Source organism: Syngnathus floridae, chromosome 12 (genome assembly GCF_059516105.1).
Source record: "Syngnathus floridae isolate MCC-2025c chromosome 12, RoL_Sflo_1.0, whole genome shotgun sequence".
NCBI classification, from domain to species: domain Eukaryota; kingdom Metazoa; phylum Chordata; class Actinopteri; order Syngnathiformes; family Syngnathidae; genus Syngnathus; species Syngnathus floridae.
This window is the reverse complement of record NC_142424.1, coordinates 5799752-5819840: the sequence shown is the minus strand read 5'-3', so window position 1 is coordinate 5819840 and position 20089 is coordinate 5799752. Positions and strand designations below refer to the sequence as shown.

General features: G+C 41.5%; 4 protein-coding genes across 11 annotated transcripts in view; 2 read left to right on the top strand and 2 right to left on the bottom strand.

The window, feature by feature from the left end:
• Positions 1-15921, bottom strand: part of sppl3 (signal peptide peptidase 3) — a 50795-nt gene extending 34874 nt beyond the window's left edge. Inside the window, exons 1-6 of one of the 3 annotated variants that reach the window (XM_088392889.1) lie at positions 15767-15921; positions 12637-12675; positions 12085-12187; positions 11470-11711; positions 6885-6970; positions 1183-1257 (exon numbers count right to left, since the gene is read on the bottom strand). The gene's annotated coding sequence lies outside the window, so the exon portion shown is untranslated. Of the gene's footprint in view, positions 1-1182; positions 1258-6884; positions 6971-11469; positions 11712-12084; positions 12208-12636; positions 12693-15766 lie in introns of those variants that run through there. The other 2 variants (XM_088392892.1, XM_088392891.1) reach the window with 2 other exon arrangements.
• Positions 2302-7548, top strand: slc5a1 (solute carrier family 5 member 1). Of its 2 annotated transcripts, none has more exons than XM_088392887.1 (15): positions 2302-2665; positions 3131-3202; positions 3288-3392; positions 3477-3536; positions 3607-3711; positions 3776-3881; positions 4558-4638; positions 4709-4917; positions 5186-5321; positions 5388-5495; positions 5556-5706; positions 5778-5946; positions 6215-6430; positions 6507-6606; positions 7140-7548. In XM_088392887.1, the coding sequence occupies exons 1-15, from the start codon at positions 2543-2545 to the stop codon at positions 7352-7354; spliced, it is 1956 nt and encodes a 651-aa protein (XP_088249013.1). In that variant the 5' UTR covers positions 2302-2542; the 3' UTR covers positions 7355-7548. The 2 variants fall into 2 exon arrangements, with proteins under 2 accessions (XP_088249013.1, XP_088249014.1); XM_088392888.1 differs by having other exon boundaries at positions 2304-2469.
• Positions 9008-15340, top strand: rnf208 (ring finger protein 208). Of its 5 annotated transcripts, none has more exons than XM_088392896.1 (2): positions 9008-9471; positions 13592-15340. In XM_088392896.1, exon 2 carries the CDS (start codon positions 14209-14211, stop codon positions 14989-14991), a length of 783 nt encoding a protein of 260 aa, XP_088249022.1. In that variant the 5' UTR covers positions 9008-9471; positions 13592-14208; the 3' UTR covers positions 14992-15340. The 5 variants fall into 5 exon arrangements, with proteins under 5 accessions (XP_088249022.1, XP_088249024.1, XP_088249027.1 ...); XM_088392898.1 differs by lacking the exon at positions 9008-9471 and adding an exon at positions 9516-9538; XM_088392901.1 differs by lacking the exon at positions 9008-9471 and adding an exon at positions 10243-10266.
• Positions 15922-16099: 178 nt separating the features above from the next.
• LOC148389778 (uncharacterized) lies at positions 16100-19623 on the bottom strand. Its single transcript, XM_088392894.1, has 6 exons — positions 18962-19623; positions 17832-17957; positions 17597-17753; positions 17442-17509; positions 16896-16978; positions 16100-16744 (listed from the first exon to the last, which is right to left on the bottom strand). The coding sequence occupies exons 1-6, from the start codon at positions 19550-19552 to the stop codon at positions 16645-16647; spliced, it is 1125 nt and encodes a 374-aa protein (XP_088249020.1). The 5' UTR covers positions 19553-19623; the 3' UTR covers positions 16100-16644.
• Between the last annotated feature and the right edge of the window lie 466 nt (positions 19624-20089).

Below are 20089 nucleotides of genomic sequence, written 5' to 3'. Positions count from 1 at the left end.
CAGTGACTTTGTCTTGTCCACAACTATGCAGCATCAAGTGAATGGCAACTGGGAACTTACTGTCCAAAATCATGGAATGAGCACTGTTTGTCCCCTTGTGGACAATGAAACTGCCGGGGCACAACTAATTGCCACGTCAAGAATGTAATTAAATTACTCCTGAATAAATGTGGCCTCTTTGTGATGAAGTGACAACATACAGTGCCATGCAGGTCACTGGCGGAGCTAGGATTTTTCTTCTTTTGGGGTGGGGGCAAGGATAAAAAATATATATATCTATAAACCCCAAAATATTCTTAAAAAAACACTGATAAAGATTTATTATAAGTCCCCTACAAGAGACAAGTGGAAATGTTAAAAAAAATTCCCCCAAAAAAATCTGGTTTTGGTTATTCAAAAAAGGGGGGGGGGGGGTGTCAATGCCCCGTGGGCCCCCACTATCTCCGCCAGTGATTCAGGTCTTTGGTGCAAATCATCAACATCCTGGTTCACAAATAACATTGCACACACCAGCTGTGTTCCAATAAATGGCTCATTTTGTGTTCATATTTTGAAATGAATGCTCCACAAAGTGAATTAGGCCTGCGGTTTATGCTTTTACGAACTGGTTTGGACAATGCTGTGTTGATAAATAAAACCCACTTAAGATTGGACAGTTCTGCGCAGCAAGCCTCGTGAACGTCATGTGGAGAGCATCAGGGTCAAACATAAAAAAAAAAAAATTAAAAAAAATGTGTGACACAGCTCCAAAACAAAAAGCAAACGACTTTACTGTCATTGAACCAAGGATAAAAACAACTATTGGGATAGGATTTATGTCCCAGATGGTGTTTTGGTCACAAGGGGGTGCTGATGTTCAACCAGAGGGAAATTCCACTAGTTAAATAAAGACAATCTGTTAATGGATTAATTTTTCTGTAGAAGGCTGAGGCTAATATTGCCCCTCCTTCAAATTCATTTGGTACAGAAAAAACATAATTGCGATGTAATAGCATTAACAACCTTCCTCAATTTATTTGAGCATTTTCAAATAGTAAATAGATGCCAGCAAGCCCTTTTTTCTTTTTTTTTAATGACAATGCTCAACATTTATCCCTATAATAATAATAGATGTATCCCCAAAAACAAGCCTTGTAAAGCCAGGCCTCAAATATCTTGTGAATTTGTTTGTTCTAATCTTACCTCTCTGCTTCATCCAGCTGAAATGTTCTCAGCTTGGTCTCTAAACTTCCATATCTCCACCTTCATGCAGATTGCCTGATGAGTAAAAAAACAAATGAACAAACAACAACAAAAAACTATTTCTACCATGTACATCACTTTATAGATGCGATAACATGTTATGTCCGTTAGGTGGCAGCATTCACCTTCATAAGGCAGTGAGCTCAAAGCACGCAAGCAAAATCAAAATAGCAACTACAATGACGTACGTATTAATGGACGCTCCATCATTGTGCCTTGTTAAAGTCCACCTTCTCAATTGACGTATTTTATCTGGCCCTGATGGTGGTGAAAAAATGCTCAAATAAATTCAGGAAGGATGTTATGTTATGTTATGTTATGTTATGTTATGTTATGTTATGTTATGTTATGTTATGTTATGTTATATGTTATGTTATGTTATGTATGTAGTTAATTATGTTTTCTCTGCACGAAATTAATTTGAAGAGGGAGGGTAGGGGGCAATATTAGCTTCTTCCGCATGTTCTGAACCGTGAATGCTGTTTACCTAGCTGACACCATTCTTAACAATATTGCATCATATTGTCTTTGTTGTTTTGTTTACTTGTTTGCAGTCAGTTTTGAAATAAAAACGTGTTCCTTACTTCTGCTACAGTAGCATTTTTAATGAAGCTATGGAGTTGACTGAAGGCCGGACCACTCACTGCTTCCTGAACACGCAACCTATCTTGTTCTTTATCAGTAATATTCAAATTGGCCTATAAAAATAAAAGTTATTTACAAATCCTTTTGAGTAATGTCATATTCCAGTCGTTTTCAACCTGGTTCTCGGGGTCCTGTATTTTTTTGAATTGCGTCAGAGAGACATCGAAACCATGCAGGACTCCGAAGACCAGGATTGAAGACCGTCACGTTTTGATTGATAAACATGACTGAGACCATAATTAATATTTAACATAACACGAAATACCTCTGAGACTCCACTCTGTAATTTAGTTTTACTGATTGAGTCAAGTTTTCAGTGTTTTACACATAGTTGCTAAGTTTCGTTGCTTAGTGATTTGTATATTGGCTGCTTTTATCTGCTTTTATGTGTTCTGTGCTTTGATTTACAGGAAGTCCGAGCATATATTTCCTTGAGTGTTGATGATTAACAACATTTGCCCTCAGTGGACACAGCCACACACGATGAGTGGATCGACTCTCAACTGAAATAATCTCGTGTCCCCCTACTAGCCCCTTCGAATATTCCCACGCTTGACCCCGCCCCCCTGCAGCACTGGTCAGGTAAAGGTTCATTTAGAAGATCACAGGTGCTTCATTCATCGACACTTGTGCGTGAGTGGCGGACAGCTTCAAGATGGATTTTGAATTCTCCCTTGCAAAGAGCAACGCGGGAAACGAAACGTTGGCCGTTGCTAATGCTGCTGATATATCTGTCATTGTGATATATTTTGTGGTGGTCTTGGCTGTTGGAATATGGGTGAGTTGTTCAAGATCAAGGGTTACCTTTTGGTGTCTTCTTGGCTTAGTCTTTGTGGTCATTTTTATTTTTTGTTACAGCTAAAGCTAGATTAGTTCTACAAAAATTACATGTTTAGTTTCCCAGATGGGCTTCTTTAGCTTTGAGCAGGATTTTGTTTTTAGGTTGTGTGAAGAGTGTTGCTCACAGGTGGTCCAGTCAGAAAAAAATAAATAAAAATGGAGAATAACTATAAATATAACACAATGCAGTAAGTGAGGATATAGCAGGCCTTCTGATTTGGATTTAATTCCTCAATTGTGGTCTGTTGAGAATGCACAAGTGCCAGATTAAAGATCTTGTCAAATGAATTGAGATTTTTGTTTCTAAATACATTCTAAATATTTTAAGATAATTCCTGAAAGCCGTATATATTTTTCTAATGGCATAACTGCAGGGAATAAAATATAATCCGTTTGTTTACAGGCCATGATTCGCACCAACCGCTCCACTGTGGGTGGCTTCTTCCTGGCAGGCAGAAGTATGGTTTGGTGGCCGGTGAGAAGATTGTGACACAATACAAAGTGCAACAAGAATGTGAAATAATTTCTGAATAAATCTATTTTAATTATGCCTTCCAAAGATCGGAGCATCTCTTTTTGCCAGTAACATCGGAAGCGGGCACTTTGTGGGAATTGCCGGGACAGGGGCGGCCACCGGAATAGCCATTGGTGGATTTGAATGGAATGTGAGTATAATTTAAATAATGCTAAATCACTATTATTGACTTTTATGCTATTTAAGTTGTCGAATACGATTGCTTTAATTTCAGGCTCTCATTATCGTGGTTTTGCTGGGTTGGCTCTTTGTGCCTATCTACATTAAAGCTGGGGTAAACTTACTCTTTCGAAAAATTCAAATGGAAAGTATGACATGAAATAAAACACCATTTGGGTGTTTAGGTGGTCACCATGCCCGAGTACCTGAAGAAGAGGTTTGGCGGGCAGCGCATTCGTATCTACCTCTCTGTGCTCTCCCTCTTTCTGTACATTTTCACCAAAATCTCAGTAAGTGTACAATATATATTGACTTTTACGACTTGTCATGACATGTGATCTCCTGTCCACTCAGGCGGACATGTTTTCCGGCGCCATTTTTATCAACCAGGCACTGGGCATAAACATCTATTTGGCCGTTGTGATGTTGCTACTGATTACGGCGTTGTATACTGTCACAGGTCTGTGCCACATTATTTCAATCAAAAAAAAATTAAATTGGTAAATAATACAGAAATAAATGTTTGGTAATGTCTAGTGGGGGCAAAGTCACACGCCTGACTCTAAAGCCATTTGACAATGGCATGTTATTGTAGCTTGTGGCTCATAAAGTGTGATAAGTGCACGCTCGGCTTCTAGTGCCTCTAACTGAACTGTGGAAGCGAGATATGTTAACTTAAAGAGCTGTAAATACATAAATCCACGCATATAGAATGAACTCCACATGAGTGTTTATTTTTAGGCATTATAAAAGGATTAATTCTGGAGTGACTTTGGATTTATTATTAGTTTTTTGGTTGTTAAGAGTACAGTTTATATTTGGAGTTCCCCAACAAATAAGTCATTATGTGTCAGTCAATATTTATTGTAAACAAAACTGGTTTGATAATAATAATAATAATAATATTCTGGCCATTGGCTGTAGGATGGCCACTAAATTTCCAGGGGTGGCCATAGCCAACCCTGGCCACCCCTTAGTGGTGCCCCAGCATTTTTTATTTCATTCATTATCCCATTTTGGCTCATTTTTTTTACACACCACTTTCAAGTAGGCACAATTGAGCAGTACTGAGTTATTTTTTAAATCAAAGCTGAAATTTTGCCATTGTTTAAACCCTGTTGTGTAATTTTCTTAAGGTGGCTTGGCGGCAGTGATCTACACAGACACCTTACAGACCATCATTATGATAGCCGGATCATTTGTTCTTATGGGCTTTGGTAATAAAAACATTTCTTAGCGCTATTTTAAATATCTGAAATGCGTTTGACTAAAAGATCTGTTTTGCAGCCTTCTATGAAGTGGGCGGCTATTCAAACATAGAGGAACGCTACATGAAGGCCATTCCCTCCATTACGGGGAACTTCAGTGAGGAATGCTACAAGCCTCGAGATGACGCTTTCCACCTTTTTAGGGACCCCGTCACAGGAGACTTGCCATGGCCCGGCCTGGTTTTTGGACTCTCGATTCAAGCCTTGTGGTACTGGTGCACGGATCAGGTCAGTAAAAATGGAATGACTTCCGGCACATCTCTGGTCATAAAAATAAAGACCTTAATGGATGTTTATCTAAAGTGGTCAGTTGTATGGTGGACATAATGTTCTTTTATGAACTTTAATTCATGCAGATAACGCCCTTTTATCTTCTACAAATGACTAAGGTTTCCGAAGCTCTGTTTTTGTTGACCATAACGTTTGGCTATGCTTCGTTGAACCTCACAGAAAGCTGTTCCATTTTTCTGTCTCCGCCCTCCCCAAAAAAATATAGGTGATCGTGCAGCGTTGCCTTTCCGCTAAGAATTTATCCCACGTTAAAGCCGGTTGCATCTTATGTGGCTATTTGAAGCTCTTGCCCATGTTCCTGATGGTCTTCCCCGGAATGATCAGCAGGATCCTCTACACTGGTTAGGGCTTGCTCACATTTCTAGGTGACTTGCCAAAGCAGTTAAATATCACCTCTTTTTTGGTAGATGAGGTCGCCTGCGTAGACCCGGATGAATGTCTAAAACACTGCGGCACCAAAGTAGGCTGCAGCAACATTGCTTATCCCAAATTGGTGTTGGATCTGATGCCCGACGGTGGGTAGAAGAAATCCCAAATCCTCCGTCCTTTAACTCAACCCGCGCTTCCCTTCTCAGGTCTGCGTGGTCTTATGTTGTCGGTCATGCTGGCCTCTCTTATGAGTTCCCTGACCTCCATCTTCAACAGCGCCAGTACCCTCTTCACCATGGACGTCTACACCAAGATCCGTAGCCACGCCACCGAGAGGGAGCTCATGATCGCCGGCAGGTCGAAACAACGCTTGACGTGAGCCAATTGGTGTGATTTGGCTTCGCACACTGTTCTTGTTTTTCTTGCAGGGTTTTTATTGTGGGGCTGATTGCCGTGAGCATCGCGTGGATCCCCGTGGTCCAGTCGGCCCAGAGCGGTCATCTCTTTGACTACATCCAGGCCATCACAAGCTATCTGGCGCCGCCCGTGTCTGCCGTTTTTATACTGGCTATTTTCTACAAGCGAGTCAATGAGTCTGTGAGTTCCCACTCATGTCGTGGTTAGTTAATACTAAATACTAATAAACAGCCAGGTGAACTCTGTTCTGTTTATCATGGTAGAGAATGACTGTGCAAAGGTCTTTGCTTTTGTTACGGCTTTTTGTTCCGCGTTATGAAACCTTGCCATTTTACAACAAGGAGCAGAAATCAAAAGTATTGAGCTCTTCAAGTATAAGATTTTATTTCACAAATATGACCCAAATGTGGATAAGATGAATTTTTACAGAACTTGTTTTGTTCTACAGGGTGCCTTTTACGGGCTCTTCATCGGCCTCCTGGTGGGCCTTTCCAGGATGATTGCCGAGTTTGCTTACGGCACGGGCAGCTGCGTGGAGCCCAGTAAATGTCCCACTATCATATGTGGTGTTCACTACCTCTACTTCAGCATCATCCTCTTTGCGATCTCCTGCGTAATCATTATCGGCGTCTCTCTCGTGACCGAACCCATACCCGACAAACACGTACGCAACGTCTGACCTAATAAGTAACTACGACAATAAGCACTACGTGTCACGCTCTGTTTTGTCTTTGGTTCAGTTATATCGACTATGTTGGAGCCTGAGGAACAGTACTGAAGAGAGGATTGACATGGAGAAAGACGACTGGAAAGAAAATGTCAACAGTATGGAAATAGAGGGTAATGGTCACACGATGGCGCGGTTCTTTTGCATTTCTATGTGCGTGCGTGTGTGTGTATTATATATCTATGCCAAACTGCGCATACTCAGGCGTCTATAATGTAATATCGGTAAATGAGGTACAGCTAGAAATTAGCACACATGCTAATGTTAGCTTTAGAAGTTAGTACACATGCTAATGTTAGCTTTAGAGATTAGTACATAGGCTAATGTTAGCTTACGTGTGCTGCTGTGCTGTAGCTCTGTATCTTGTAGTATTTCATTCCAGAGTCTCTACCAGGTCTGGTTGTAGTCTTGATCCTCTTGAGTCGAATTACAACAAGAGACCCAGTTGTCCTCCATTGTTGTTGTTTTTGCTGATTTCTGTATTGACAGAGATAGAAGCAGATGGTGTGAAAATAGCATTTGCTTTTTAAGTAACATTGCAGAATACAGGTCTGGCATCAAAAAAATATTTTTGCATTTCTGTAATGATTCAAAACAATATACACAAACCAAAGCCACATGCATGTCTCCTTTATTTTCTGTTTAGAACCAAAGGAAGAACCAGGCTTCTGCAAGAAGGCGCTAGATGGTTTCTGCGGCCTGGATCAGAAAAAAGCTCCAAAGCTGACCGAAGAGGAGCAGGCCGAGCTGCAGAAGAAGCTCACAGACACATCCGAAATACCACTATGGAGGAACATTGTCAACATCAACGCAATCATCCTCCTCTGTGTGGCAGTTTTCTTTCATGGATTTTATGGATAAGTATTCATACTATATACAAACAACGGGCTTTTATTCAAAATAGCACTTTCTTACATTACAAACTTATATTTTGTCCATGCTATGATTGTTGTTTTGTTAAACAATTAAGCACAAGTTTAAAACTCAGAGCTGCCATAATTTATACATATATTTGCACTGACAAATGATATTAAAATGCCCTATGAAATTCTTCACATGTGGGTCCAGTGTTGATTATTTAAAAGAGAAAGTGTTTACATTTTGTAATTGACAACAAGACAATAAAAGAATACTATCAAAAATAATGAAATATGGAATATTTCATTACATAATTCATTCAAATGTGGATCAGTTGTAAATTGTTGGCATTTTTCCACAAATAATGCATTTATTTAAATGAAATCAAATGGAAAATAAAAATCTGATTAAAAGGACAATTTGATCAAATTATTTAGTTCCAACACATGGATCCAGTGTAATTTTTTTTTTTTAAAACTAATTTTCTTTCATTTTAAATGTTGCATGGATTTGCTGTGACGGCTTCGTGTTTAATTCATCATTCCAAACACTCATGAATACTTGATGGAACAGAAACATGGTTGGGGACTTGATTTGGAACATAGCATGCTTATCCCAGACAATACAATCTCACTGGATGAAATAAGAGTGAGTTTTGAGGACTACTTATTGCGACACTGACAGTGTGGACTTCCTGAGGTCAAGATGTTGAGATTTCACTGACATATTGGTGTGCTGAGCTCATTTTTGCATTAGTGACAGCTAATTAGCTCGGCAGGAAGCTGCAGGGCTGGACAAAAGGAGGCCACCGGGTTTACAATAGACACAATCCTACAGCTATTTGTGACTTATGTAATGAAATGATTTGGGATTTTCTTGCTCCATGGATCCGAGGATTTTTTTTTTTTTTTTTTTTAGGATGAAAGCTTCAATTATTTGTATTATGCAATATGAAGCAAAGATGCTGCCTTTAACTGCTGAATTTATTTATAGGAAACAGGATATGGGGAAAATAGTGTGAAAGAATATTGCTTGTAAGCTGGTCGAGTAAGCTTTTTTATTATTATTATTATTTAGTGTTTTCTTACTTATTTCTATATTGCATTATATTTATTAAAACCACAAATTGGTTAAAAAAGAAAAAGGGTTAGTTTTTTAGAACGGATTAACTGCAATACCATTCATATCAATGAGAGAAATTACCTTGATATGTGAAAAAATTAAGTTTATAACTTGCGAGTCGACTGTATAAATTACTGTACATAGTTTTTGACATCCTGACACATGTCAATATTATAACAGGACTCATTAAAAAAGTATTATGAACTATGTCGAACTGTGTTAATAATCATTTTTTTAAAAATCGCTTTTTACAGAGAATTTCAGCAATGGAAAAAATGCATTTGATTGAGCTTGTATCTTGCAGTCAGCATTTTTTTTTTTTTAGCAGACATGATTTGTTAGTGGAATTTATGCTTCATTTCCTTCTCGGCACTCTGTAGATTAGATCTGTGTTTGCGCCAGCTTCCTGTGTGTGTGTGTGGATAGTTAAGGAGGGAGGGTGTGTGACACTTTGGCTTGGCTGTTAATGTTTCGGATTGGCTGAAATATTTCCTCTGGCAACTAAAATGCGTGACGCTGCCTGCAGAGCCACTGCAGTGTGTGCTGCAGTGAGGGGATGGGAGGGAGTGTGTGATGGAGAGCTAGAGGGTGAGAGAGCTGGAGTGAGAGCGAGAGAGAGAGGAAGGCAAAGCGAGGAGAGTGCGCATGTGCAGCGCTGAGGTGCGCTCGCCTGGAACCGACGAAGGAGGAGGAAGAGGAGGAGGAGGTGTTGTTGTGAACCCAGGCTGATAAGCGGGACGCCGAGGAAAGCGGTGCGGTCCAGCTAGGTTGAAGACCCGGGCCCAGCAGGACTAAGCCACAACAGGGTGGAAGAGGAAGGATGGGGAAAGCCGAAAGAGACGCTCTGACACACGGCGGAGGAGGCAGAGCGGCGAAGTGAAGAACAAAAGAGGGATGCGGACGTGCCTCCACCTTGCCTCCTCCATCTTAACATTCTATCTTCGTCCTGCTGGGAAGCAGAACCTACAAGCTTGTACTCCTCCGTGAAAGACCTGAAGGTGAGGATGATGATGTTTTATGAGATCTTGGAGATGCAACCCCAGCTCTGATCTGAATACGGCGCAGGTGGGCTTACATGGATGTTGCATCATCGCACATGCATGACTGTTGAGGGCCATTTATGAAACTGTATTAATGCATAAGTTGAATGTTTGTGTGTGTGCGTGTGTGTTTAACCACATGACATGCTATCTTAAGCACTATGTAGCCCACAGTCAGCAGGTTCCCCACCCTTGCTGTGTTAGCTGGAGGTCTCGAGTAGTTATGACATTTCGCAGACTTCTTGGACGGTGTGCATGAAGTGCTGAGTGTGTGAGTGTGTGCGTCTGTGTGTGTGTTCAATCGTCCCAACTCGTACGTTGGTACCGCAGTGGGAAATGTTGCTATTGCATAACCGAGTCTCTTCAACACGAGAAGATTCTCTCCCGAAAAAGCTTCTCCATCTTAAATATTTTACACATCAAGAGCTTCCCGACATGGCGGACCTTTTAGGAAAAATCAATCAGCCTTAATCAATCCAGCTACTGTCGGCGTATTGCGGAAGCTCATTAATCATCCATGAAGTGGCTGGTGATGCTTATTGCTTTTTCATTTTTCTGCCTGCATGCACCTCTGCCATGTTGTTAGCGCCGCTACACGCAATGAAGAGTACTTAACGGAAACGAGTTGCAAAATGGCCGAAGTCGACGGCGGGAAAACGAAGCGATTGAAAACAAAATCAACGTCGGTCTTGCCACATTCAAGTGAGCAACTGCATGATCTTGATGGCGTAAACCGTGGGATTTGCACTCAAGGTCAGCGCACGTTACATAATCGAAACACGACATAATACCCGCCGCCGTGCTGCTTTTTTACCAGTCGAGGCTTGAATGCGGACAATCGGCTCGACATAGCTGACATATATGAACGCACACCTCCGCCGTGTCGTCGGCATGCGGTCGTTTCCATGCCGACACGGATGTGAAAAGGATGTGGAGCACAAACGGCTCTCCATTGAGGAAAGAGAACGAGTGAGGGAGAGAGGGAGAGGGACGGGGTCGGCATGGAGACAGACTGATGACTCATTCAGATGATTCCGAATCCGCTAACTGGCCTCCAATCAAAAGTGAATCAATGCAGAAAAGATGACGATTGATGGAGGTGTGTGAGGATGATGGGAATGTTTGTCAGCCTTTTTCCGTCATCACACAGCACAAAAAGGCCTGCTCAAATTGCGACACATCATGGCACGGAAATGTTTTTCATAGAGATTTACTATGGTTATGACTTTGCAACTACGTTAGGTGAGTAATGTGTTCCAAATTAGAAATGGAATTTCATCATAAAATGCTGCTGTGACCAGTGCTGCATCAGATTGTATTTATATTAATAATTTTTGAGCAGAATTGCATATATTTTCACACCCCAAAACGGATGGACCGAATGCGAAGCCCTGATAATGCATTTGTGGAAATGTTCAATTGAAAACTTGACTTTATATACATTTTTATGTTGAATATTATTATATTATTCTCATAAAATGTCTTTATACGTGCTTATGCTTTAACATAATTTTATTGTTGTTGTTTTTATTTATTTTCTTTAGGTTTATTTAACTTTTATCTGTTTATTCTAGTTTTATTTATGTATTTATTTATTTCCTTTAGGTTTATTTACTCATTTCTTTTAATTGCAATTATTTATTTATTTATTTGGTAGCAGTAGTTCTATCTAGCATTATAGGAGAAAGAAAACAGGGCCAGATTATAGACACACAATTAAAATGCATCAGTTAAAGAAATTCTGAGTCTATACAGTCGACTTTGCGGCATGCATTCCGACTAAATAGCCGTTAGCGCAGGTATGCATGACATGATGTTTGTGACTGATATCATCTTGCCATGTGTTTGTTTGTCAAGCCAATGGAATGCAAAGCATGGCTCAAAATGCGGGTGACAATGCTGTGTGTTCCCATCAATCTAACGTTTGTGATGACAACCAGCAGGTCAGATGCCTACCTTGATTGCATTAGCATCCTAATAGGGCTTGCACAAGTGGTGGTTGGTAGAGGAGGCCGCAGATGGCATAACTGCGGGGAAAATCTTGCGGCAGTTTGCACTTTTCAACCGGCGCTCAGGGCTAGGATGAGCTCCTTACATAACAGTGGAGGGCTCACGTCCATTAGCATGGATTCTGCGCCAAAGACGGCCTGTCGCCAGTTTGAGGAGGTCTCTTATCAAGGCGTCTGGAGTAGTGTCGCCTGCAAATCAGAGAGGGTAATTTTAGCCGCTTTGTCTTCTTAAAGACTCCTTGTGCTTTATTTCCATCTCCCTGACAGGTGCACTTCAATGCGCTGTTTATAGCCATGAAAAAAAAACCGAATGTGATCTCATAACTTTCCATTTTTAAAGTAGATGTGACTCAGTAGTCTTCAGTCAAACCAAAATATTCTCATACTATTTCCTTTTTTGACGTCTATAGTGGTCAACGGCAGTGAATGAGTTCGGCATACAATGAAACCTTTACTTTATATTTGATAAACACAGACCCCCTTGTGCTACTATTTGAAAATAAGCAAAATATTTTTAAGTGGTGTAAAACGTTAGCGAAGTGAATGGACAAAAAACATTTACCAAAACTCTTCCCAGTAGATTTGAAGCAATTGCGGCTCCTTCCTCAGTTTCTGCTTTGACTTCCTGTAATGCCCAGCTGTCCCAATACTTTCGACCATATTGTCTGCAAAATAAAAGCATTAGCAGCCCGTAACAGGTTTTAACAGATATATTGTAATGTTTAATTTTGCAATAAAAACTCTGTTGCCAACCAGAACAGAAGCACCTACCGAGAGAGGTTTACTCTCTCGCATTGATTAAAGGGGACGTCAAGTCCAAATTTCACTTTCCAATAATATGTTGTATCACTATGATGTATTTAAATGGAGACCTTGTGGGTCAATGCTGGACCTTATCATGTGTGTGAAAGAGCAGACACATGCGAGATGGGTCGATACACTAAAGGTAGACGCGTCTAATATGGCCGCTTCATCATGTGAGAGTGAAGGCGGGTGTCTGTTGAGAGTGTGGCGGGGAAGGGCGCAGGAAGCGCTGATGTGTGCATGCATACACAAACCAAAAATAGAAAATGACTGTGCTGGGCTGCCGCCTTTTTCCTTCTTCTTCACTCACCATGTAGGTCACCGTTGATTTCGCCTCAGTGAATCATCTCTGTGCACAAAACAGAGGACTCAAGTGTTATCCTGCTTCCTTGTGTTCTTTGTGTTTTGTTAAAGATAAAAACAGTTCAGGCTCACACTTGTTCTTGAACCCAGACGTAGACGTAAATCCCCGAGATCAGTTCGCATTCATTTGAGCGCTCGATGAATGACAGTGTTGACAGACAGACGTAAGCGTGTCTGTTAGTCACCTGCTCGCAGACGACGTGTTTATTTAAAAGGAAAAGTCGAGTTAAAAAAACATTATATTATATGCGCCCTACTTCAAAGGAGAAAACTTGAATTGGAAAATACGCTTTGTGAGAACAGTCCTGGAACCTTTCTGACACACATCGAATCAACATTCCAGTCTCGATATTTTTGTCTGAAAACAATAAATGAGGATGTGAGGAAATAAATATAATTTGAAAACATGTTCAATTCTGGAGCATTGCGACATCAGGAGAGGAATTTGCGGAGTGATTTCAGGGCGATAAATGACATGAACGAGAGCTACTTCCTGGTTAGCCACTAAGTAACCACTTCCAAATTTGGGCATTATGCCAGAGTGAAAACCAGGTGCTGTGTGAAAAAGCAAAGAAGCCAATCTGTTGCCCTAATTAAGTCACTCAAAAACTCCTCTGCTGCAAGCCACTGAGTCACGCTAAAAGTAAAGCCTAGACTTAAGCCAAAACGCTTATTTTGTTACACTCGCATGGTGGATCAGTCAAATAGTAGTGCAAACGAAATCCTTCCATGCAACTTTGAATACCTTTTACAGTGACATTATAGATGATTTTGTTTTATCCGAAAATTTGTCTCAGATACAGGCACAGATACAGATCACAAAAACAAAGGACAGCATGTCTGCAATGTGTCCATGCAAACACACATCTGAGCAAACTGTCCCCTCTGTTCTGTTTTCACAGGTTGACGCGCCAAAGCTATCTGGTGATATCGCAGTCTGGACGAACTCCTCGCTTTTAGACTGTTATCACTCCCTCGACCCGAAACTTCGACTCCCACCTCATAGGAATTTACAAAAGGGAATTTTTCCAACAACTACGGCAAGCTTCAAAGGACACCTCCCCTTACTTGACCGCAGAAAAGGGTCAGCTGAAACTGAACAGAGCACAGGCGGACTGAACTGAAAGCGGGCCTCCACCAACCTGTAGTGTGTGTGTGTGTGTGTATAAATCTGTGCATTTAAGATTATCTATTGGTGCTAAGTGTGTGACTATAATGTAACTTTAATATGCTAGTAGCCAACACCGGTCTAGGAAGCTGGTCTGTTCATTCTTAAGCTTTTGAATTAAGGTGCTCTGGCTCAACTTATCAACCCAGCAAGTCCTCATAAGGACTCAGGCTGACAGGAGCTTCCACCAGGGTCGGGGGCGGAGTCTCTAAAGACAACATGGAGGCAGTCGTTCGCCCACATGTGCCCTCTAACGGCTGACTTGAACATAACAACACTACCCAGTTCTCTTGCCCAGAACCTGGCAGGGGCGTCCACTCCTCTTTAGAGCCGTCCACTTCCGAATTCCAAATGTCTTGCCTCAGGCGTCAACCCGTCACCATCCCGATGGACACGGTCAAGATCATCCAGTCGGAGAAGTTCCCCAGAGAGTGCACGGTGCCCGTCACTCAACCTCGCTTCGCCCCGCCCCCCAGAGTGGCATGGGACGGCGGCGGCGAAGGGGAGATCATCGTCAACCAAGCCTGCAGCGACCTGACGCTGGACGTGACGGTGGCGACCCCCAGGCCGGCCCCGTCACCCCAGACCCCCGTCATCCGCAGGGAGCAGAGCTTCTTAGCGCAGCGTAAACCCAGTGCCAACGAAATCTGCTACCACCAGTTCCACTACAAGATGGAGGACGTCATCGTCAACCAGTACGTGCTGCGCTCCTCTTCCACATCCACGTCCTCGTCATCGTCCTCCACCTCTTCGGGTCCCCCCATGCCCTGCGAACCCCTGGACTGCCCCACCTGCGGCCACACCTACAACTTTGCCGGCAAGCGCCCTCGCATTTTGTCCTGCCTGCACTCGGTTTGCGAGGAATGCCTGCAGATCCTCTACGAGTCGTGCCCCAAGTACAAGTTCATCTCCTGCCCCACCTGCCGCCGCGAGACGGTGCTATTCACCGACTACGGCCTGGCGGCCCTCGCCATCAACACCAGCATCCTGAGCCGGCTGCCCGCCGACCCCAACGGGCCGGTGCAGTGGGGCGGGGAGGCCGACCGCAGCTGCTACCAGACTGTGCGCCAGTACTGCCAGTCGGCTTGCACCTGCCACATCGCCAACCCGCTCTCCTCCTGCGGCATCATGTAGAGAAAAAGCGGGCATCGTGGTAACGCTGCTCAGCCACACCTTTGTCGACTATAAGCTCTCCCCTTTTCCCCTCACACACACACAAACACACATTCTGTCAATAATCCCTCCACAGATGACTTCTCTCTATATATTTAATAGCACAGACGGATACTGTGTGGGACTAACGGATGCGGACGGTCGGAGAAATAGTTAATATATGTATTTTACGTATGGACTGGAATCCTGCTCCCCTTCTCGTGTTTGGTTGGATGTGTTTGTCATCTCTTTTCATGGGAATGCCAGGGGAGGTCAACCCCACCCCTTCCCCATCCCTTCAAGGTGAATAAAGATTAAATTCATGACAAAACTGTTGTGTCCTATTGATATCTCCTCACACTTCAATGTATTTAAACACACCTTTTCATGCATTTCTAAATGGGCAAAGCGTTGTTTCTTTTTTAAGCTCTTAATTGTAAAGCGAACACATGGAGCAAGAGGAAGTCGAGTAAACAAAAAATATATATTTATCTTTTCAATAATGTGTTCTTTGTTGTTAAAATAATAAATTTACTGAAACACACACAACAGCGACAAGACCCGGCGAAACTCCCGCTCGCTGTCAACTTCCGGGTACTGAGGACCCGTTATAGGCATCACACTCCGTCCATTTTATACGCAAAATTATACATTGTACAACCGTAACCGTATGTAACATATTCTCAAACAATAATTAGCACAAACTACTAGCAGTATTGCAAGTTCTGATCATCATCTTTTCAACAGCGTTACTCACCTGAAACGCACACAACAGCGGCAGTTACAGTCAAGACCCGGCGAAATTCCCGCTCACTGTCAAATACTTCCGGGTAATGAGGACCCCCCCGTAGTTGTCCTAGGTGCCTTATTGAAATTCCCCAATATTCGCTTTTGATACAATACAGTACTATTTGCATATAACGGCCTATAACGTGTTCAGAAACATAATTCAAATTAACATGGCTGGTGAGTATTAATGTCCATTTAAATGTCCCAAAAACCACCATGGGCCCCACATATTCTGATTAATTAAATAACGAAGTGATCATTTTCAGTCGACAGCAAGTTACAAAATGGCCGCCCCCTGAGATGGATAGAAATCAGTGGACTTAATTCATTATCCACAGACGAAATATTAACCAGAACTTTGTTTACACTAGCGAGTGTCATAGAACATTATAAAGAACATTTTTGACTTGACTTCCGCTTTAAATAATAATTAATCATCATTTACAAAAAATAAACCTTTAAAAACAAGCTCTTCTCAATAAGAAAGATTTCACCAGCACATATTGGTTTACAATTATTAGTATTATCATATTTAAGGGAAAAGCCCATTGACCATATAAACAAAGGTTTTGAGACAATCAGTGGCACCAGTCTCAACGTTAATATTATGTAGAGAAGATATACAGCAGTACTGAGAGTTTTAAATATTGTATAGACAAAAAAAAAAACTGTATATACAGTATAATTTGTAAATATTGCATGTTCTACAAGTATTTACACAGTAAATCAATTTCGGGAGCGAAAAGTACAAAGATGCAAAATATTCACAAATTTGTATATTTATAATAACTTACATTATCTTCAGAAGTCTACAGGTAAAATAATAATTACATTTCCTGTCTCATGTTAATGTGCGGAAGAAATGGGAAGAGTTTGCCGTCTCTTTCTGAGCAGGTTGCCTAGTTGTCGTCGGCCAGCATTGCTTTGAGAAGATTGCATCAGTTGGCTGGAATAAAAACAACAATTGAGCAGAGCTGAGATGAGCATTCGGGGGAAGCAGTCAGAAGGGTTTGGTTGCATGGCATGTTGGAGCAGCCATGCATCATCATGCACCATATGGCACGGGCAAGCTGTTTAAAAAAAATATTTGGGCTCACCTATTTTGCTGACTGGAGCTGCCTCTCGTCAGTGACAGGAACTTGAATTTCCAGTGCTTGTTGGCTCTATATGTTAGGTCACCCTTTTTACAGAAAGAGACAAGAAAGACATGAAGAAAAAAGTAAAAAAAAGTACAAAATATTAATGATAAAGCTTATGTGAGTATAATATTACCTTTTCACGTATTTATCAACAATTACAATTTTGTTATTATTAATATTATCAGGAATATTACCAGAAGCAATTAAATAAATTCTTATTATTTTTATTAATAATATAATTATCAACATTATACTACTACTCTACTATATTACTACTATGACTATAATAATAATGAAAATAAAAATAACTAATCATAATAAGATAACGATTAACAATAATAATAATGATAATAATAATAATAATAATAATAAGCCATGAAAGGCAATGGGTTTTTTTTAAATCCAAAATGAAAATATAAAGTACTGGCTATAACAACTTATTTTGTTTACTCGTTTTATTATAATAGTATTTATTGGGTTGATTGTAATTCACTAGATTTTTACCTGAGCTTCCTTGTCCAGCAGATTCAATGTGCTCACTTGCTGCCCTCTGGAGCCCAGGTTTAACTTTCCTGTTTCGGGGGGAAAAATAGTCACTCACATGAAACACGACAACGTTCTGCTGTCCCACAATATTTCACTCAAATCTAAAAACTCACGTGTGTGACTTGACGATATGGTTGTGTCTGAGGATGACCTCTCCCGAAAATGTCCATCAAGAAAGTCTTTGAGCTCTTGGTCCTTGTTGGAAGGCTGCTCAGGCCTGGCACCATGGAAATTTAAAGGCTGGTCTAATGAATGATAGCTGCCAAAATCCTGACAAGCAAAGGAAGTCGTAAGTAAACAGTACAACATCGAAATAAAATAAAATCAAGCAGTTTGCGTATTGCTTACCTGAGCCATGTCCACATGGTAGCCATCTTTGACAAGCTGCTGTTTGGCGATGTCCTCCCACTTTTTGCACACCGCCTCCAAGTACCTGAGTCCGGGACTCAGAGCCACAAACGCCACAGGACGATCCTGAAGCACAACACAAGGCAGGAAGGTTAGAAAGGAAAACACAAGCTCATTGTTGGGTATCGTTTAACAGTATAAATTTAGCTTGTGAACTCGTCCATCTGTCTGGGAAATTGTCATGTGTGCCCTGCTTTCAATTTGTATTTTTTCTATGATTGTGTGTGTAAAAAATTAAAATGTCCTTGGATGCAGGCATAATTACTAATGAAACCTTGGTTGGAGTTAATTGCTCTTTCCAAAAACTAAATTACATTTTGGTTTTAAGTGTTTCTCTGACCTCCTGACAAGGAGTGTGCTCGACTCTTTTCAACCTGTTTAACCTGATTGAGAGCACCACTTTTTTTTCCCCCAACATTTCCATGTAGTTTCTTTGGTGTTTTAGCTTGGCAAACAAATGAGACCTAATTAAACATAATTAGAGTTAGTAAACGACTGGAAACTATGTTGCGCGGCTAATCAAGAGCACGGGCGCTCGTCTTTGAACTCGAGGGACCATAAAGTGAAGAAATGCTGACAGAGATTAAAATTACACTTATAGCAAGAGGAAAATGTGGATTTTTTGTTTCTCCTCTGCAGCTATGAGCTTCTAGATCTCAAAAAAGTGTGGAAAACCATAGAAAATGTAGGCTAGTGGAGTGACAGTGATTCATTTGTCATTCTAAATTGTACAGCGGCCTTGGCTAGCTTGGCTAGACAGAAAATGGACGAATAGATAGATGTGTTAGTAAATAAAATATCAAGATTCAGGAGGGACTACGGAGTCTGCAGGCGTGAAGTCATGTAGGCAGACTAGTTTGTGATCCCTTGCAGCATCCCTTCACTTTTACCTTTACGAGGGGGGAACAAGACTCAGCATGTTTCTGGCGGATTTATGTCATCTTCGAACTGCTGCTGGCTTTAACAGCCTCTATCCAAAAAATGTGCAGAAACTCCTCCAAAGCCTTGAATCCAGTTCTGAACTTTAACCCCCAACCTTGACGCAAAGCCAAGCTCCCCTCCGATCTTACCTGCAATGGCTCCATCCTGCTTCTGGAAGTCAGAGTTTCTTTTTTCATGTCTAATATCTCCCTGAGTGAAACTGATGGTCTGGGGGTCTCCCATGTGCCAAAACTCTCGGACCTCAGCAAGGGATTTCTGTATCGAGAGACTGCATGAAAATGTCGATCATCTGTGTGTGCCTCAGATAACCGCCGAGACTCGGATCTTTGGAGGGCTTGTTTCAATTTTGTATTAAAGATGACAGATCCCTGAATTCTGCTGAGACGTGGCGGCTGGGAGATAGAAGCCGGTGGCGGACAAGGAGGCAACGAAACAGATCCGAGTGATAAAAACGGCCCGAAGTTGTCATTCCCTGATGCAAAAGAGTCCATCTCTGCCATTTCTGTGGACAATGACGAGGTGAGACAAAAAGTGTCAGTGCTGGCTGTCTCAACTCCAGAATCCACCGATTCCGCTCGTACATTCCTCTCCATGCCCGAAGAAGAAGGTGAAGAACATGTGAGGGAATCATTCGAAATATCTTCCAGCAGCTCCGTGTCTGGTTCTTGCTCAGCAACCCAGGCCTCCAATAGGTTCCCAAAACTTCGGTAGAGATTCATCCTCCCGTTGCTTTGGTGCGCCGCAATCCAACTGCAAGAAGGTTTAAGAAAGTTGTCTTGAGGTGACTTGCTTAAGTAGAATTCAAAACATGCTGCCTAGATCCGCCCCTGCACCTTCGTCACCACACCTTCGCCCGTCCTACCTCACCTGCTCTCACTCTCCTCTCACAGGAAAATAATGACCGCTGGAGCTAATCTCCAAAGTTATTACAAGCATGGTTATCAAAATGTATAATCAAAATGTAACTGTATCAAAATGTAACTTAAAAATAAAATCAAAGCTCCTCAGTCATTCGGAAATCCTACACGGAAAGAATTTAAATGACTGACAGTGTGTGATTACTGTTACAGTGTATTTTTTTTTTCCCCTGGAAAGAACATTTTCTTTGAGGAATTAACAGACTCAGATTTAATTTGCATGCTGCCTAAAACATATTCTGTGGCGGCATAGTTCTTTTTTCCTTAGCCCGGGGAGAAAATGTGTGGAATTTTGCAAAAGTATTTATCTTAGGTTGTCACAGTGACTCATTTGCATTC

What these genes read in the sequence shown, in the direction of transcription:
- slc5a1 (XM_088392887.1), top strand. Translation starts at nt 2,543, where the DNA reads ATGGATTTTGAATTCTCCCTTGCAAAGAGCAACGCGGGAAACGAAACG. An exon ending in GTTGGATCTGATGCCCGACG is followed by an intron (nt 5,496 to 5,555) that starts GTGGGTAGAAGA and finishes TTCCCTTCTCAG; the next exon opens with GTCTGCGTGGTCTTATGTTG. An exon ending in AACCCATACCCGACAAACAC is followed by an intron (nt 6,431 to 6,506) that starts GTACGCAACGTC and finishes TCTTTGGTTCAG; the next exon opens with TTATATCGACTATGTTGGAG.
- rnf208 (XM_088392896.1), top strand. Translation starts at nt 14,209, where the DNA reads ATGTCTTGCCTCAGGCGTCAACCCGTCACCATCCCGATGGACACGGTC.
- LOC148389778 (XM_088392894.1), bottom strand. Translation starts at nt 19,552, where the DNA reads ATGAATCTCTACCGAAGTTTTGGGAACCTATTGGAGGCCTGGGTTGCT. An exon ending in CATATCGTCAAGTCACACAC is followed by an intron (nt 17,510 to 17,596) that starts GTGAGTTTTTAG and finishes CCCCCGAAACAG; the next exon opens with GAAAGTTAAACCTGGGCTCC. An exon ending in AGCTCCAGTCAGCAAAATAG is followed by an intron (nt 16,745 to 16,895) that starts GTGAGCCCAAAT and finishes TTTTTATTCCAG; the next exon opens with CCAACTGATGCAATCTTCTC.